General features: G+C 41.2%; 1 protein-coding gene across 1 annotated transcript in view; it reads right to left on the reverse strand.

The window, feature by feature from the left end:
- Positions 1-1,676: 1,676 nt before the first annotated feature.
- Positions 1,677-16,537, reverse strand: part of CWF19L2 (CWF19-like 2, cell cycle control (S. pombe)) — a 151,254-nt gene continuing 136,393 nt past the window's right edge. Inside the window, exons 13-15 of the mRNA XM_018569741.1 lie at positions 13,318-13,398; positions 3,730-3,831; positions 1,677-1,923 (exon numbers count right to left, since the gene is read on the reverse strand). Coding sequence (XP_018425243.1) covers positions 1,783-1,923; positions 3,730-3,831; positions 13,318-13,398 — 324 coding nt within the window. The 3' untranslated portion in view covers positions 1,677-1,782. The remainder of the gene's footprint in view (positions 1,924-3,729; positions 3,832-13,317; positions 13,399-16,537) is intronic.

Raw genomic sequence — 16,537 nt, forward strand, 5'->3', positions numbered from 1 at the left:
AAACCTGTTGGTTTGCCTTTACAGGACACAGCAAGGTTTGCTTTAAAAGGAAGACACTATTTTCCCAACAAAGCAAACTAAAACAAGCACTATTAGTGGCCCATCAGTAACAGTTGCGGGAAAGCGGTATATTGAGTGATAGGAACCCCATCATAAGAATAGCTCACTACACCGAAAGGTGCTCGCTTGTTAATTTCTAGTTGCTGCCATCCCCCGCTGACAATTCTGTCTTTGCTGAGAGACAGAATAGACTAGGTAAGAATAATGGATTTCTGAGCAGCTCAGTTGCATAATGACATAGAAATGCTCTGTAATATATGGACCCTGTGGGACACTAGAATACATTTACATCTAGATAAGACTGTTTAAAGGGAGACTATAATGGCTTCAAGCCAATTTTATTTACATTTTTTTTATTTGTGTTCACAAGTTTAGAGCTGGTGTTTTAAAATTGTATGTAGATTAAAAAATATATAATACAGAGTGTATCCATGATCTTGTTTTTTTAAGTTTGGTTAAGAGTGCAGCAGTAGCTTTTTCCTTTGTGACCGTCTTTCTCTTGTTGAATGGCCCCAACTAGAGGTGGAGTCACTCTCATGACCTAGTGACAGACATTGAGTCCTGTAAACAAAAATCTTTTTTTTTTTTAATAGCAAAACAGTTAAGCACATCTACAGCTAAAACTTTTTTTTGGCCATAAGTCATGTAGCGGAGTATGGAGTATCCATAGAATTGAATGGGGCTCTGGGGGCATGTGTACCTGATTATACTAGGACCTGACCAGGATGTTATGGATGCAATGGCTATACAGTATTAGCCAGAACCACCATGTGGAGGCCATGGGGTAGGATGGCCTAATTAAAGTGACACTAAACTCAGAGTTAAATCTTAAAAATGCAGAGTACCTTAACTATTAACAAAAATGTATCTTATTTGTGCATCACTCAGCTGTAGAACCTCAAATCATCTCTGAATTGGTGCCGACACTGTCCTTCCTTCTGAAGGGTGGCTACTTCTGTTCTCCATGGTCCCTGTGTGTGTTGTAAAGTAGCCACCTCTCCAAGCTCATTCCTGTGATGTACTACAATCTCAATACAACCTAATAAACTAAACATGAGATTGTAGTCCATCACAGGAGTGAGCTTGGTGCTGTGTCTACTTTACAACACACACAGGGACCATGGGGAACAAAAGTAGCCACCCCCCAGAAGGAAGGACAGTGTCAGCACCAATTCAGAGATGATTTGAGGATTTACAGCCAAGTGATACACAAATAAGATACATTTCTGTTAATAGTTAAGGTACTTGAGTGCATTTTTAAGATTTAAATCCTGAGTTTAGTGTCACTTTAATAGACAATATCACAGAAAGCGTAGTTTTCCTTTAAGCCCCATTAGAAATAAGCCACCTTTAGATGGACTGGTTGTAAGTAAGGGCATTGCTATAGATACCTATTTGGCTCTATGAGAGCATCTTAACCAGCAACCATTCCCTTGCACCATGGCTGCACTCAAGTACAGGCTGTGCCTTGGCATTCTCCCTTTGCCTAGAGGTTAATGGCCTGAAAGTTGTAAATCACAGAATAAGACTATTTGTCAGTGAGATTCTTTTCAGATGAACTGTCTTAATAAAGCATTTGTTGGGAAATAAAACATATACATCACTTTGACTTTATTTACAAAATATTTTAAGTATTTTTTACAAACATCAGATGTAAAAAGACCATGTACACTGCTAAAATATGCACAAGGGTACAACGTAAAAATAAAATACATAGCCCAGTTATTCTTTAGTTTTAGTAAAATCAAATGGTTTCCACCACTGGGAAAACTGCAAGACCTTCTTCCTCTGATCGTCAAAATTTTCACGGATGGCTTTTCTCCAAACTCTGGGCTCCAGATCCAGCATGCCGCCAATGATTTCCTGCAGTACAGAAAGGCACACACGTCATTTACCGTTCCTAAACTAGAGTATTGAGGTGACAAAAACAACTACAAAAATTAAAAATGCAGCATCCCTTTGTTGTGTGGTTATAAAGCTTCCCAACTTTTAAAAATGGAAAAATTGATCTAAAGCCAAAACCTTATTTTGGAGTTTTGTAGAGTGGAGAAGCATTAGAACCCTTGTCTGGTTTTTATTGCGGTCATTCTCCTTCTTTTTATTTTCTATTAAATATTGGAACCGGGAGTGAAAAGCAAGAAATTCGAGTCCTCAACACAACAGGAATGAAGGGGACATTTTCCAATGGGGACATTTAAAAGATGATTTCAGTCACTCTGGAGAGATTTCCTTTGGCTTCATCTTGTTTCTATGGAAAAAGATGATTGCCTCCACACACCTCAATGCCTCTTTGCAGCCACTTTCTGTCTACATGCAATCCAGCAATGGCTGCATCATGACAGTGGACCATGCCTGCATAATGAGTGCTGAATGTTAACATTTTCTTAAGTATAAAACTACTTTGAAATTACATTTACATATTAAGGCTTATATGAAATTTTTGTGATTAGCTTTACATCTACTATAAAGTGGAACTCTGCATAAACCTTACAGTGGCTTGAAAAAGTATTCACTCCCCTTGGCATTTTTCCTATTTTGTTTCAATTACCACCTGGAATTAAAATGGATTTTTATTTGAATTACATGTAATGGACATACACAAACAGTCCAAAATTGTGACGTGAAATCAAGAAAATAACTTGTTTAAAAAAATTATAAAAAATAAAGCAGAAAAGTGATGTGTGCAAATATATTCACCCCCTTTAGTATGAAGTCCCTACATAAGATCTGGTGCAACCAATTACCTTCAGAAGTCACGTAATTTGTTAAATAAAGACCACCTGTGTGCAATCTAAGTGTCACATGATCTCAGTATATATACACCTGTTCAAAAAGGCCCCAGAGTCTGAAACACCACTGAGCAAGGGGCAACACCAAGCAAGCCGCACAATGAAGACAAAGGAGCTCTCCAAAAAGGTAAGGGACAAAGTTGTGACGTACAGATCAGGGTTGGGTTATAAAAAACAAAACAAAAAAAAAACCATCCGAAGCTTTGAACATCCCATGAAGAACCATTAAATCCATTATTTAAAAAGCGAAACCCATCCAACTTGAAGGAGCTGCAGCAGTTTTGCCTTGAAGAATGGGCAAAAATCCCAGTGGCTAGATGTGCCAAGCTTATAGAGATGCACCCCAATAGACTTGTAGGTGTAATTTCTGGAAAAGGTGGCTCTACAAAGTATTGATATTGGGGGGAGGGGTAAATAGTTATGCACAATCAAGTTTTCTGGGGGTTTTTTTGTCTTATTGCTTCTATGTAGCGCAATAAAAAATATTTGGCATCTTGAAAGTGTGTAAATCAAATGATACAAACCCCCAAAAACTTCAATTACAGGTGGTAATGCAACAAAATAGGAAAAATCACAGAGGGGGTGAGCACTTTTGCAAGCAACTGTATTTACCATTATAGGGGGACCGGATTCTGTCACCTGGCAGAGAGCTCACCCTGATCCTAACATGGTAGCAACAGATTTTTAAGTTGAAATTACAATATTTCTGGATCATCGCCACATGCTTCTGTCCAGTATTTACAAAGATGGCAAACATTTTCCATCATCCTAGTGGGATTATGATTTCCTTGAAAGGCTCTTCTTTCTTTTTTTTTTATCAAACAAGAGATTGATATCTAACCAAATCGGATTTTATGGACTAGAAAAGAAATGTAATTACCTTGCCAAAGTAATGTGGAAACTTGTTGTGATCTTCAATAACGTGTGCAAATCCACCTTGTAGCCCAAAATCCACTGAGAAGTATGGCAAACCTTTAGGAACCTTAATAGAGAAAAGAAGAAAAATGATTTCCATCATCATCCACAATGCTAATGCTCTAAAGATCCACTACCGGATTTAAAAAAAATACTCTTGAAGTAAGTCCTCCCCTCTCTGCCAGGATTAAAGTAAATGTTCGTTGAATCTGGGGGTTAAGGAATAACTTATAATGCTAACTTATTATTTGCTTTGGCAGGATTCAACCATGCCATTCAACTGGTCCCCCCAAAGCCGCTTCACTTTGGTGGCCGTGCTTAACTCACAGGTTAACTTACAGACAATACATACCATAACAGCAAAAACTAGCAGACAGTATATGAGACAAGATGAGTGTACATCAATGCCCGTATCTATGACTGAGGAACTGCAGGGTATAAACACACTAGAAGGGCTATTCACAAAAGGGTGAAGAGTTTGGAGAAGGCAGGAGAAGTGAACAATCTAGGCCACAATAGCTGATTTGGAAACATTCTCCAATTCAGCTATGTTGTCCTAGATTATTCACTTCTACTGCCTTCTCCAAACTCTTCACCCTTTTGTGAATAACCCTTCTAGTGTGCTGTTGTGCAGAAAGTAAAATTTAAGATGTTTCTACTGTCATGTACAAAAGTTCTATCAAGGAAATTATAAATTACATATCCTATATAGCCAAATGTTTGGGAACACATGACTATCACACATAGACATCCAATTCCAAAGCCATGGGCATTAACATAGAGTTGGTCCACCTCTGTGCCCATAACAGCCTACACTCTTCTGGGAAAGTGTTTAACAAAACTTTGTAGTGTGCCTATGGGAATTTGTGCCCATTCATCCAAAAGTATATTTCTGAAGTCAGATATTGAGGTTGGATGAGAAGACCTGGCCTGCATTTGGCAGTCTTATTCACCCCAAAAGTCTATAACAGGTTTGAAGTCAAGGCTCTGTGCAGGCTACTTGAGTCTCTTCACACTAGGAATGCACCGATATTGATACTAGTATCGGTATCGGTGCCGAGTATTTAGGCGAGTACTTGTACTCGCCCAAATGCTCCGATGCCTAGCCCGATAATTCCGGTATCAGGAAGCCGGGCAGCGAGTCATTACACGCTGTTATGAGGTACTGCCAATGTCAAGGGTTACTTGAGAGCACATACCCAATCCAGGGGGTAATTCTTAAACAATGGCATCTATAAAGGGATACATACCCTAAAAATGTGAGAAACCCTTGTACAAATCTTCAAATTCTATAAAGAGGAGTAGGTATCGCTAAATCTTCTAAATGTGTAATTGCCAAGATAATAAATAACTGATAAATAATATTTTTAGAAAAATGCATTTTTTTCAGGTGACCACTATGTAGGAGTGTAGGCAACAGGCATTTTCAAAAGAAGAAAAGTTGCTTGAAACTGGCTAAAACTTTGCAAACGCTTTGTAAAAACGTGTCAACTCCTCCCATGCTTGCCTCCAAGACTTCTCTTGAGTCTCTCCCATTCTTTGGCGCTCCTTGCCCCAACCTGCCCGTCTATCTCCTACTCTGACTACCTATCGACGAACACTAAAGACTCATCTCTTTAGAGAAGCCTATCCCACCTCAACCTAACCACTGAACTCTTTCTCAAACAACTCATCCCCACACAGCTACCTCCTCATGTATCGCTGGCCCCTCCCTCTTAGATTGTAAGCCCTCACGGGCAGGGCCCTCCTTACCATATTGTCTTTAATTGTATTGTAATTATGTCTTCCCTATATTGTAAAGTGCTGCGCAAACTGTTGGCGCTATATAAATCCTATATAATAATAATGAACACACTGTTATTTTACAATGAAGCCTGTACGTACAAGGTCTTACTATATTTGAAGAAAGCCGTGCCAAGCTAGCCCAGGTCTAGAGCCAGAACCTGCTCATCGGAGCCCAGGAGAATGTACTTCTGGAGTTGCGTAATGCTACACAGAAGGACTTTGCATACTGCGTGCTAGAGTGTGGTAACAAATATGAACAACAACAAAGGAACTAATAATTTGCAGACCTTAAAAAAATGAAAATAACGCTAACTTATCAAGGAACTTGAATACAAAATAAAGGATTGCTTGAATGTGAACCTGATGGGCATTGATAGAAAGTGATATACATTATAACAAACTCACAGGGACCAGGATTGAGCAGGTAAAAAATAAAACATCTACCTCCAATACACCTCCCCCCGTACCATTAACATCGACTTTCATTTGAAGACGGGAAAGTGGAAATCAATCTATTAAAAAAAAAATTGCAGGTGACATGTGAATGGAAGTGAGAAAAGTCACAGGCGAGGGTTGAAGAGGTCCTTCAACTTTGCCAGGCTAAAAATAAATGAAAAAATAAAAAAGGCTCAATTTTCGCTCTTCTTTAATAAGCCACACCAGATTTTTAGCCTTTTATGCTATTTATAGTGGAAAGAGGAGATCAAAGCAAAGACCTGGGATAAGGACCTTTGGTGTGAAAGACTTCTGCTTCTACAATCTATAAAAACATCTTTTTGATCATTAGAGACTTCTGTGCAGACCCGACTGCACTGGAGAGAAATTAATTTATTGAGGGTGGAAAAGGGTTAAAAGCTAACCATATACATGAAAGCATGACTTCCTATCTATGTCAGCTGAATTGGGTGACAATGGCAGCATCAGGTACTGCTCTAGGCTGGATGTCACTCTCTCAGGAAGAACATCAATTGAAAAGGCATGAAAACCTTGTCTAATTGCCATCTCTGATTTCTACTGGTGCTGGCGGCTTGCACCATTACATAAACATATATGCTAAGATGAGCTCAACATACATGTTCATATGACATCTAGCCGACAGATGCCTCAATGCACTCAGACTGCAGCAGCAAGTTCAGCCAGCTTTGCATGCCTATGCTCAGCATAAAGAGAATTAGTCATGACTGCACTTATGTCAAATTATGAATATTTAGTCTTCAAATATAATTGTGATGGCTTAACTCTGAACGATTTTTCTGCCCACATATTTAGCTCTATTTAAACTAAACAATAGGTAGATATAAAAGACACAAAGCAATGCAACTCTATAATCATTAATACATTAAATGTATTTTTTTTTTTTAAATACAAGCACTTTAAGTACCTGATTTTGGTGTTGCATCAGCCTCTTGCAGTCCCTGTAAAGCAGGGCTGGAGTGTGAGAAGAAGCAGCTGTATAAGGTGCCAATCAGTTTATATGTTGACAAGAGGCATGCTGATAGGAGGAGACAGTAGAGTGACATAGAGATTAGCTCATCACTGTGTGTTTCCTTTCACTGTCCAGTCGAAGGCTGGGACGGCTCTAGGATCACTTGGGCTCAGAAGAAGTGGTTTAAATGATGCTGGCCATTACACAGAGGACATCTAGTGGCAGAAAAAAAGCATTGCAGAGGAAATCTCTGGCTTGAACTTGAATAGTATAGCAAATTAGTTTTTTTCATTTTAGCTTTTAATTGGCTATTAATTTTCATCTTGGTATTTTTGGCTAAAATTCTGCTTTAACCCCTTCACGACCAGCGACGTACAGCGCACGTCGCTGGCATCGGGGCCGTTTAAACAGACTGTCCGCTTTACAGTACAAGCAATTCTGCCACCAGATCGCTTCTATAGGGCTGGTGAACGGGTCACCCCCACCGCCCGACACCTCCGCCGTGTTTCCTGGGCTCCGTTGCCCCTCCTACGGGCCCGGGACCTGCTTCTTTGGTGTCGGCGGGAAGCTGGGGAGGAGATGGGCGAACCTCCGTTCGCCGATCCCCTCCCCGTTCTATGGGACAGTAAAGTAAAAAAACAAAAAGAAAAACTGTTTTTAAAATGAACATTAAATAAAATAAATGTAAATATAATAAAACATTTTTTTTTAAAGTCCCGAGCATGCAAATCTTCATATAAACGTGCGTCGGGTGTGCCTACGTATGACAACAATGCACGTGCTACACATGTTGGGTATCGCAGCGCAAGCCGGAGTGAGAGCAATAATTCTGGGGCCAGTATTTTTGGGTATATCTAAACTGATGATCTGTGGGGGCTTATAACCTCCCTGGCGGTATGATTATTTTATTTTTTTTCCCTTTTTTGTTCTTTTTTTCGCTTTTTTTTTTACTTTTAAAATTCCTGCCGGTTCCGCCCCCCCTGCGACGCGGACGCTCGCAAGGGGCGGAAGACGGATGCTGGCATCGGCCAGAGGACACAGCGGGGATCGTGGACAAGGTAAGAGACGCTACTCTGTAATCCCGAGTGTGGCTCTGGGTTACCGCTTATGGTACTGAAAATTAACCCCGAGCCACAATCGGGAATACCGCCAAGGAGGTTAAAGCGGCGTCTATGGACTTTTTGGGGTACTGAATTTTGTCGCCGTTTCACGGACGCACACAATTTTTAACCTGGGCATGTTGGGTATGTATTTACTCGTTGTAACCTCATCTTTTATATTTTATTAAACAAATGGGCATTTAAGTGCATTTTTCACAAATTTGGGGGGTTTGACAAGGAGTTGCGCTAATATTGTGCAACATAAAAATTTGCTACTGTCAACATTTCATTCTATAAGGTCTTGGCTTTCAGAAAATATATAATGTTTGGGGTTTTAAGTAATTTTCAGGCCTAAAATGTGGAATATTACATGGGTGCAAAAAAATGAAAAAAAAAAGGCCTCTGTCATAAAGGGGTTAAAATATATCTAAAGGCAAAATGTTTTTTCATTCTGGATAGAGTAGGAAATGCCTAAAACTCTTGCCAGGTTTTTTTTTTTTGCCCTCTGTGTCCCAGTCAAGAGATTTCCCGATACTACAGGTCATTAAAGAAGAACTCCAGGAAAAAATGTATTAACTCTTACAGTGTGGGGATAGTCCAACTGCAAGGGTTAATAACATTTTAAGTGCTTGTTTGTGCCTAGGTGCAACAAAAAAAAAAGTTATACACACCAGACCATCTGTGCTGGCTTTTTTTTAGATTGGTGTCTCCAGCATCTCTCCCCCTCTGCTGCAATGATGTCATAGCGCTCTATACACTGTGTATAGACATGAGGATGCCAAAGAGCAGGCCATCTGTGCAGCGGAGGAGGAGACAGGCTTCAGTGATCACAGAAGCAGGGGGACGGCTTGGATGGTCTGGTGAATATATCTTTTTTTTTATTTTTTTTTAGCACCTAGACAAAAATGAAGTGTGGGTGTAACCCCAATGCAAAGGTTAATAACATTTTTAACTACAGTTCGTCTTTAAGACTAAGCAGGAAGTGAGGAAATTACTCTGAAGTAAGTGAAATCTAGTCTTAAACAGATGTCAGTATAATAGGTATCCCTATTAGAAGATTTCTCCACTATCCCAATTGTTTGCATTTTCTCTCACTTTCAGTCCCAGTTGCATTGATCGAGAAAGAGATGGAGAGGGATCGAGAAAGAGATGGAGAGGGATCGAGAAAGAGATGGAGAGGGATCGAGAAAGAGATGGAGAGATGGAGAGGGAGAGATGGAGAGGGAGAGATGGAGAGGGAGAGAGATGGAGATAGAGGTCGAAAGAGAGAGAGATGGAAAAATGGAGAGAGATGTAGACAGAGAGAGAGAGGAAAGAGAGAGAGGTCGAAAGAGAGAGATGGAGAGAGAAAGAGATATAGAGAGATCGAGGTCGAGTTCGAATGAATAAATATGAATCTCCCTAGAGGGTGTACAGGCAGCAAGAATAACCCCTAACAGGTCTGAGAGAGAGAGAAAGCAGAGTGACAGAGAGCTGAACTCATCACTGTGCTGCAGGCACAATAGGAAGGGTCCAGGATGGGCTCAGAGGAAGTAGGTTGAATGATTCTGGCCATCATACTAAGGACATCTAGTGGCAGAAAAAGGGGGGAAATCTTCGCAGCCAAAGCTCGTTTTATTCTTTTAATATTTTAATGGGCTATTCATTTTTATCTTATTTTTCGGCTAGAGTTCTGCTTTAACACATTGGTACCTGTAGTGTGTCTGCATTGTTTAGGCAGGTCATTTTTGAGATGCTCAGGCTTTAAGGTGAATGCAGTTCCAGTATGTACTTTTAGCGTGACACATGCAACCAGATGCCATTCCAGTCAGACGCACTGGGTATAAGATTATTGCTCTACACGCATTGCTTTACCATAATAATGAATTATTTCTAACGTATACCATTACAAGTAAAACTAAAAGTAACCCATAAGCAGTCCAAACCCCAGTGTGCATTTTCCCTGCAAGCATGTGAGTTGCCATGAGTTGCATCACTGAAATTCATAGATGTAAATGGGCCTTCAGACTTGAGGGGCTTCCCGAGGGGGAGGGGGGTAATTTAAAAGAAATCTGTACAGAAAGTACAGGTACCTATTAAATATGTAAGGCTTGCACCAACCTAATCCTGACTGGCTTTCTTTAAAGCCTGTCTCTAGGTAATATCATTTAAAAAAAAAAAAATACCCTTGCCGCAAGGTTACCCCCACACTACAAGGGTTAAGTGTTTGTTTTTGTATTGGAGAATTCTGTAAAGCAGTTTTACTTACCTGATCCCTCGCTCCCCCCTGTGATTGGAGCTTACCTCTCTCCGTTCCGCTCAGAGTCATGGACTTTCTCTCGGCGTCATGTATAATGCAGGTCTACGGACCCTGCATTGTACATGATGACGTCAGTGGGCCTTGGAGGCTGTGGTCGCCAGCATTGGAGCCAGCGGGGTGAAGAATCTGCGGTCACCGGCATTGGAGCCAGCGGGAATCAGGTTAGTAAAGTCTTTGTTTTTCAGTGCAGAAAGCACAAGGAAGACTTTAACTCAAAGAGAAAATCTGAAAATCTAAACCTATAAAATAATAAAGGAGAATCAAGTCAAAATGAAATACCGCACAGGCTGCCTTACTGGAACATTAAATGAGACATCTGAAATGTCAAGCACAGTCTATGGCTGAAGGGTATGGAGAACAAGATTTGTCATTTGAGAAAAGTTAGTCTGCAGGCAGCATGACCTCCGCAGACAGGACCTGGGAGAGCATAGTGGATGGAGACACACAGGATATAGACTTGAGCAGATGAATGTCAGGGCATTTCAGACTGATCACTCCGTGATCTCTGTACATGATGGATAATGTTACTGGAGAACACATTAATCTATCCCCCTAAAGTGAATCAGATCTGATACAATCTCATCTTAGAAACCGGAGAGAAATTAATTCCTGCTAGCCTAAAAAATCAGATAAATTGAAATTAGAGACAATTTCAGATACAGGTTAGTAATCATCTCTTTTGTTGTAAAATAAAACATGGGAGATTTACCAGCAGGAAAGGAAAGGAAAAGAAAAAAGAAAAAAAAAAAAAACAACTTAAGCTTTAAGTGGCTCTTTCTACTGAATTAAAAACAGCTTAATATTCACAGCTAGAGACATGCAATTATTTTCATACAAATTATTTTCAAATACAGGTCAGTGTCGGATAGGGAGAAGACAGTTTGTTAATGGAACTCATGCTGGCATTATTAAACCACGTAAAAGTTAACATGAGCAAGGTAAAGTGTTTCTCATGTGCGTTGAAGGGCAACGCCAATCAACAAAATAGATTCACTGAGCTGGGTATACGTGCAAGACAGTGGGCCAGTTTGTTTGTTGTTTCAATGTCTAATGGCGTGTCGAAGTGTGTAGGAGGTTAAAGCTGAACCCTCAGAAGAAACTATTTTTTTTTCTTGCCCATTGATGCACACAGGAACTCAGAAGCAGCTGGGTTATACTGCCGCCTACAGGAGGTATAAGACACTGACAAACAACAAAAGCTGTAAGTCATTCCCCTGCATAACCCCTCCTCTACAGCATGCCTCCCTTTTTAGCTAGTGTTTTAGGAGGTCGAACACCTTCTCCTCAGCTCCACTGAAAAAAATCTAATTTTTTTGATAGCTTTCCTTACTTTGTGGAATTTGTTTTCTATAAGTGACTTCAATCAAGATTCCTTGCTGACAAGGCTACTTGAGCATGACTCTACACTGAGTGGCTAGATTATTATGATCACCCCATCAGTACTTCGTTGGGCCACAAGATGACTCCATGAGATGACTTCGTTGGGCCGCCTCGTGACTCCACGAGATGTTGAAAGGTGATGCGAGGAATCTGAAACTGCACTGTTGCCCTTCTGTTGTCTTGTACCAGTCTTGCCACTCTCCCTTCTGCCCTAACATTGACTAGTCGCTGACGGCCACAATTTGCATGTTCAGACCCAGATTTTCGGCTGACAGTCCAGTCTTTAAACACTTTAACAACAGCTGCTCTTGAACATTTAACGAATTCTGCTGTTTTGCTGATACTTGCTCCATGGCTCAGAGCACCAACAAGAATCCCACATTCAAAGGCTGTTAAATCGCGTTGTTTACCCATCTCTTCAGAAAAAAATCACTTCTACTGTCGTGGTAAACAACCTGCTTCCCTATTTATAATGGTCTGGCCCTCTAGCAACTTCAGCGCAAAATTATAGCTAATTATAGCTAATTTGCCTACAAACGTCAGGTGGTCATAATAATCTGGCCACTCAGTGCATAAAGCATATATCCAGATTGGTGCTTCCTCATCCTAGGCTGTACCTGGAGCCCGCTGGACATGAGAGGATGGGATGGGAAGGGATGGGATATGAGAGGCTGGCCTGGAATATGACCATTGGGCACTGGGCTCTACATTGTGCAAAGTGAACTGTGTAAGTTAGCTGTGGAGCATTTTCCAGGTCCACAGCCACGGCATAGTCCCAGGTATGACTCTGTCTCTGAAGACTCACTTTGTGAGTAAGGCCTTTCGGGCTGAGCACTAGGAGCTACCTCACTGGTTGCAACGGCCAAAACTCGCACAGTGGGTGGGCCTGGGTGGGTGGGTGACAGGGCCTGTCAGCACCCTTCTGCCAGGCATCTCTCGATCAGAAGATCCAAGGAGCCGCTTGGAAAATGTTAAGCGGCCACTGTCACATTGAGGGGGATTGGTCCATCTATGCTAAACAGTGTGGATGGAGAAAATGGTTATCATTTTTTTGTTTATCCTGCAGGTTGAAAGAAAATAATATAACGGTGTGTACCCTATCAAACTTAAGATGGTCATACACTGTACTATTCTTTAGTACAGCATCGCAGATTCCTCCATCAACACTAAGCAGCGTGGATGGATGACTCCCCTGCTGTTTCCATTGTATTCTGACAGTGGCCAACAGCCACGGTCAGAATACCCAAGCTGATAGCATCATTCAGCCGTAGATTTTCTATTTGGCTCTTTTGATCTGATCAAGGAATACCGGCCAGAATGTCGGGGCACCCACTGTGTAAATTTTGCATAGTGTATGGCCAGCTTTAGAATCATGATCTTTCAGAAAATGAAGAAAACTGGAAAAAAAATGGAATTGAGGACAATTAGTAACTAGCTGATCAGAATGAAAATTAGAGTTGTGTATCAGTATAGAGCCTCTTTTATCAGTATACATACAAAAATGTCATGCTTGACTGGAATCTACCTTTTAATTTAGTGATCAGACAGATGAACGCTACTTACTGATCGTCGAACATTCTTTGTTGAAAGATCAATCAGCTTCTTATTCATGGACCATTCTTCATCAGATTCCATGATTGCTTTCTGTGTCCAAAATAAAAACAGTACATATCTGTAAGTTCAAAGTTACATCTGTTTCATGTTTCTGTAATTCTCAGATCTACCTCCTCCGAATCAAAAGCACATCAAAAGACTGCAAAGTGTAGCTTCAAGCAAAAACAAAAACTTGAATATTTAGAGCTGGCCACATATTTAGGAAGGCAGCCGGATGTTTAGATAAAAAAGCACTGAAATACTATGACCCCAATTGAGTTGCACATACATATGCATGCCCGTATGCTATGAGGGTGAATGTCTGTAGAGGGAGCAGACAAGTCCAGTGCTGCTCTTCTTTTCTAGTAACCGGCTATCAGCCTAAATACCGGACATGGCTAATGATCCTTCCCTACACACTCTCAAAGCAGAACTCCAGGCAGACAGCTAAATGCACAATTTAAATATATGCATGTTTACTGATTTGACAACGGAATTGTGATTTACATAATTTGCTCATAAGGTCCAGCTACTCCACTTTCTTGCTCAGGTTCACCAATGGCTGGATCACCGCATAGAGGGCCCAGTCAACCCATCAAGAGTGCGTTCCAGTGCGTTCGGCCTCTGGAATGCAAACTGGCTGGCTCACTTTGTTTTGGGGCGGGAGGGGGCGTAGCGGTGCATTGAAGTCAATGGCACCGCAGCCACGCCCCCTGCCTGCGGTGCAATCGCCGGCACCCAAACGCGTGGCACTTTGTGCCTGCGTTCCGGTCCAGTGAGATCTGCAAAAAATAGTGCATGCAGCATTTTTTTGCAGATTGCACTGGACTGGAACACAGGCACTAATGTGCCACGTGTTTGGGTGCCAGCGATTGCGCCGCGGGTGTGGGGCGTGGCTATGGTTCCATTGAGTTCAATGCACCGCCTCGCCCCCTCCCGCCCCAAAACAAAGTGAGCCAGCCAGGTTGCGTTCCAGTGGCTGAACGCACTGGAATGCACTCTTGATAGTGTGACAGTGCCCTCAGGGCTGGAAAGAGGCAGAAGTTGAGGCGCCTGCTTTATTGAGCGCCTCAGATGGAACAAGAGCCTCTCCTGCCTCTAAAACACCCAACCGTGGGGCAGAACCGAACTTTCAAACTGATAGCTCAGACCGGACGAGTACAAAGGGTGAGCACGAGACACAACCTGTGTAAATAGCAGAGATCTGGGGTCATTGTGACAGCCATCCATTTCTACAAAACCCCACAGAGAATGGCTGTCAAATTGACAGGAGAGCTGTGTTGTTGACACAGAGAGAGCAGTGCTCTTCCTGTGTAATTTGCTGGACTGAGCTGTCAGTTTGTCATGTAAGTTTATACACATTCTGACATCCTTACATCCTTGCCGCCTACCTAAAAATTTACCGCACTTACACCAAGTTAAAGGCCACTTTAAAGTTTATAAACCGAAGAACAAAAAAAATTATTTATTGCAGCTTACCAGTCCTTAGAAGTAGAAGCTGCATTAGTTTTCTTTTTCAGTCTTATTTTTTTTAATTTCATCTGGTGATCCTGCCAGTAACACTCTTCCTGATGAAGGGTGACAATGCTCCATCATTGTACTATATCTACGAAGAAGCATTGCTGTCACAAAAGGACAAGAAATATCTTAGGACTACTGAACAACTCCCATAACAGAGGTAGTTCTGTAGTTCACATAGGTAACCTAGGTAGGAAGATAAGAGTGCTTAAAACCCATGTCCACCTTTGTAAGTGATTAGCATTCAGAGTGGCAATGTAGAGAAATAGAATGTGTGTACATTTTCATGACTCATGGCTTACTTAATTTGTTTCTGGACTTTTTAGTAGGCCCGAGTCATACAAATTGAAAATTTTGTCCACGTGACACTCGGACACTGGGGTCGAATTGTAAAGCAGCTGACCCTCTCCCTGTGAATCATTGTAAAAACATCGCTGGACACCAGCTCTGCCTTTCCAGGTCACAATACATTGTCCATGGTTGAGTTGCAAATATAAATACTAATGAATGGGGGGGGGGGGAGGGGGTTAATATACACAGACTGCTTGCAGCCATTTGAAAAGGAGCTGAAGGAGGCGACGAAGAGGTCAAAAAAAGATTGTGTGTTCATATACAGCAACTGCATATGTCTGCTTCATGTACTCTCCAACATATGCCAACAAGGTGTACATTGTTGGCATATGTTTTTTTTTTTCTTTTAATACCTCAGGAAAGGTGAAACATGGCTTTAAGAGAATACTGCAAAATGCAGAAAACAGGATAGCACTGGATTTCTGGCATGATCAACAGGTTCTTTTTTTTTTACACATATTAAACAGATATTAAAAGAACAAAAAAGACCAAATAGGAACAAATAATAGAAGTTCATCATTAGGATTTGCATATACTTTGATTGCCCAGTCAGTGAACACTGCTACAAGCATTTCACAAAATCCCCCCCAATGACTGAGGCTAATAAGTGAGCACAGAGATAAGTGCGGACAACATGGAAGCAGGTGCCACAATTTCATAAGCCTCTAACAGCATAATAAGCGCTGCGGCAAAAGTGAAGACAGCGGAGGCAACAAGTGTCAAGTACAAATGTAATGTCGACAAGTTTTGCCTAATGAAATTCTGCCGGGTTTCAGTGTCATTCAGCTGAGCCACGTGTAGACGGAGGTCCCGTGTCAGTCGCTTATTCTGAGTTCTATTTTTCTTTGGCTGCTGAATACATTGAGGTGTGATTTATGTGCGCAATATCCAGCCATGAATCTCTGATAATGAGTTTTTAGTTGGTCTGGAGGAAATCAGTCTACACGGAGAATTGTTGTCTGATTGAAAAGATGTGATCTTTAGCCTGCCTTTTTCCCAACTTCAGATGTAATTTTATTCCAGACTCTGGTAAAGCTAAAGCTGGACTTCTCTGTGTGAAAGACTGACAGCATCTGCAAATAAAAAAGTCACCAGTCCTGCAGATCTTTTTTATATACACTGAAAGACATTTAGATGAGCATTATAATACATAAAAAAGTAATCAAGAATGAGGAACAGTGTCAGCACCAATTCAGAGATGATTTGAGGATCTACAGCCGAGTGATACACAAATAAGACACATTTTTGTTAATAATTAAGGTACCTGAATGTATTTTTAAGGTTGAACTCCTGAGTTTAGTGTCACCTTAACTGAACCCTG

The sequence above is a fragment of the Nanorana parkeri genome, unplaced genomic scaffold, assembly GCF_000935625.1.
Source record: "Nanorana parkeri isolate BGI_ZX_2015 unplaced genomic scaffold, ASM93562v1 scaffold1385, whole genome shotgun sequence".
Lineage (NCBI taxonomy): Eukaryota > Metazoa > Chordata > Amphibia > Anura > Dicroglossidae > Nanorana > Nanorana parkeri.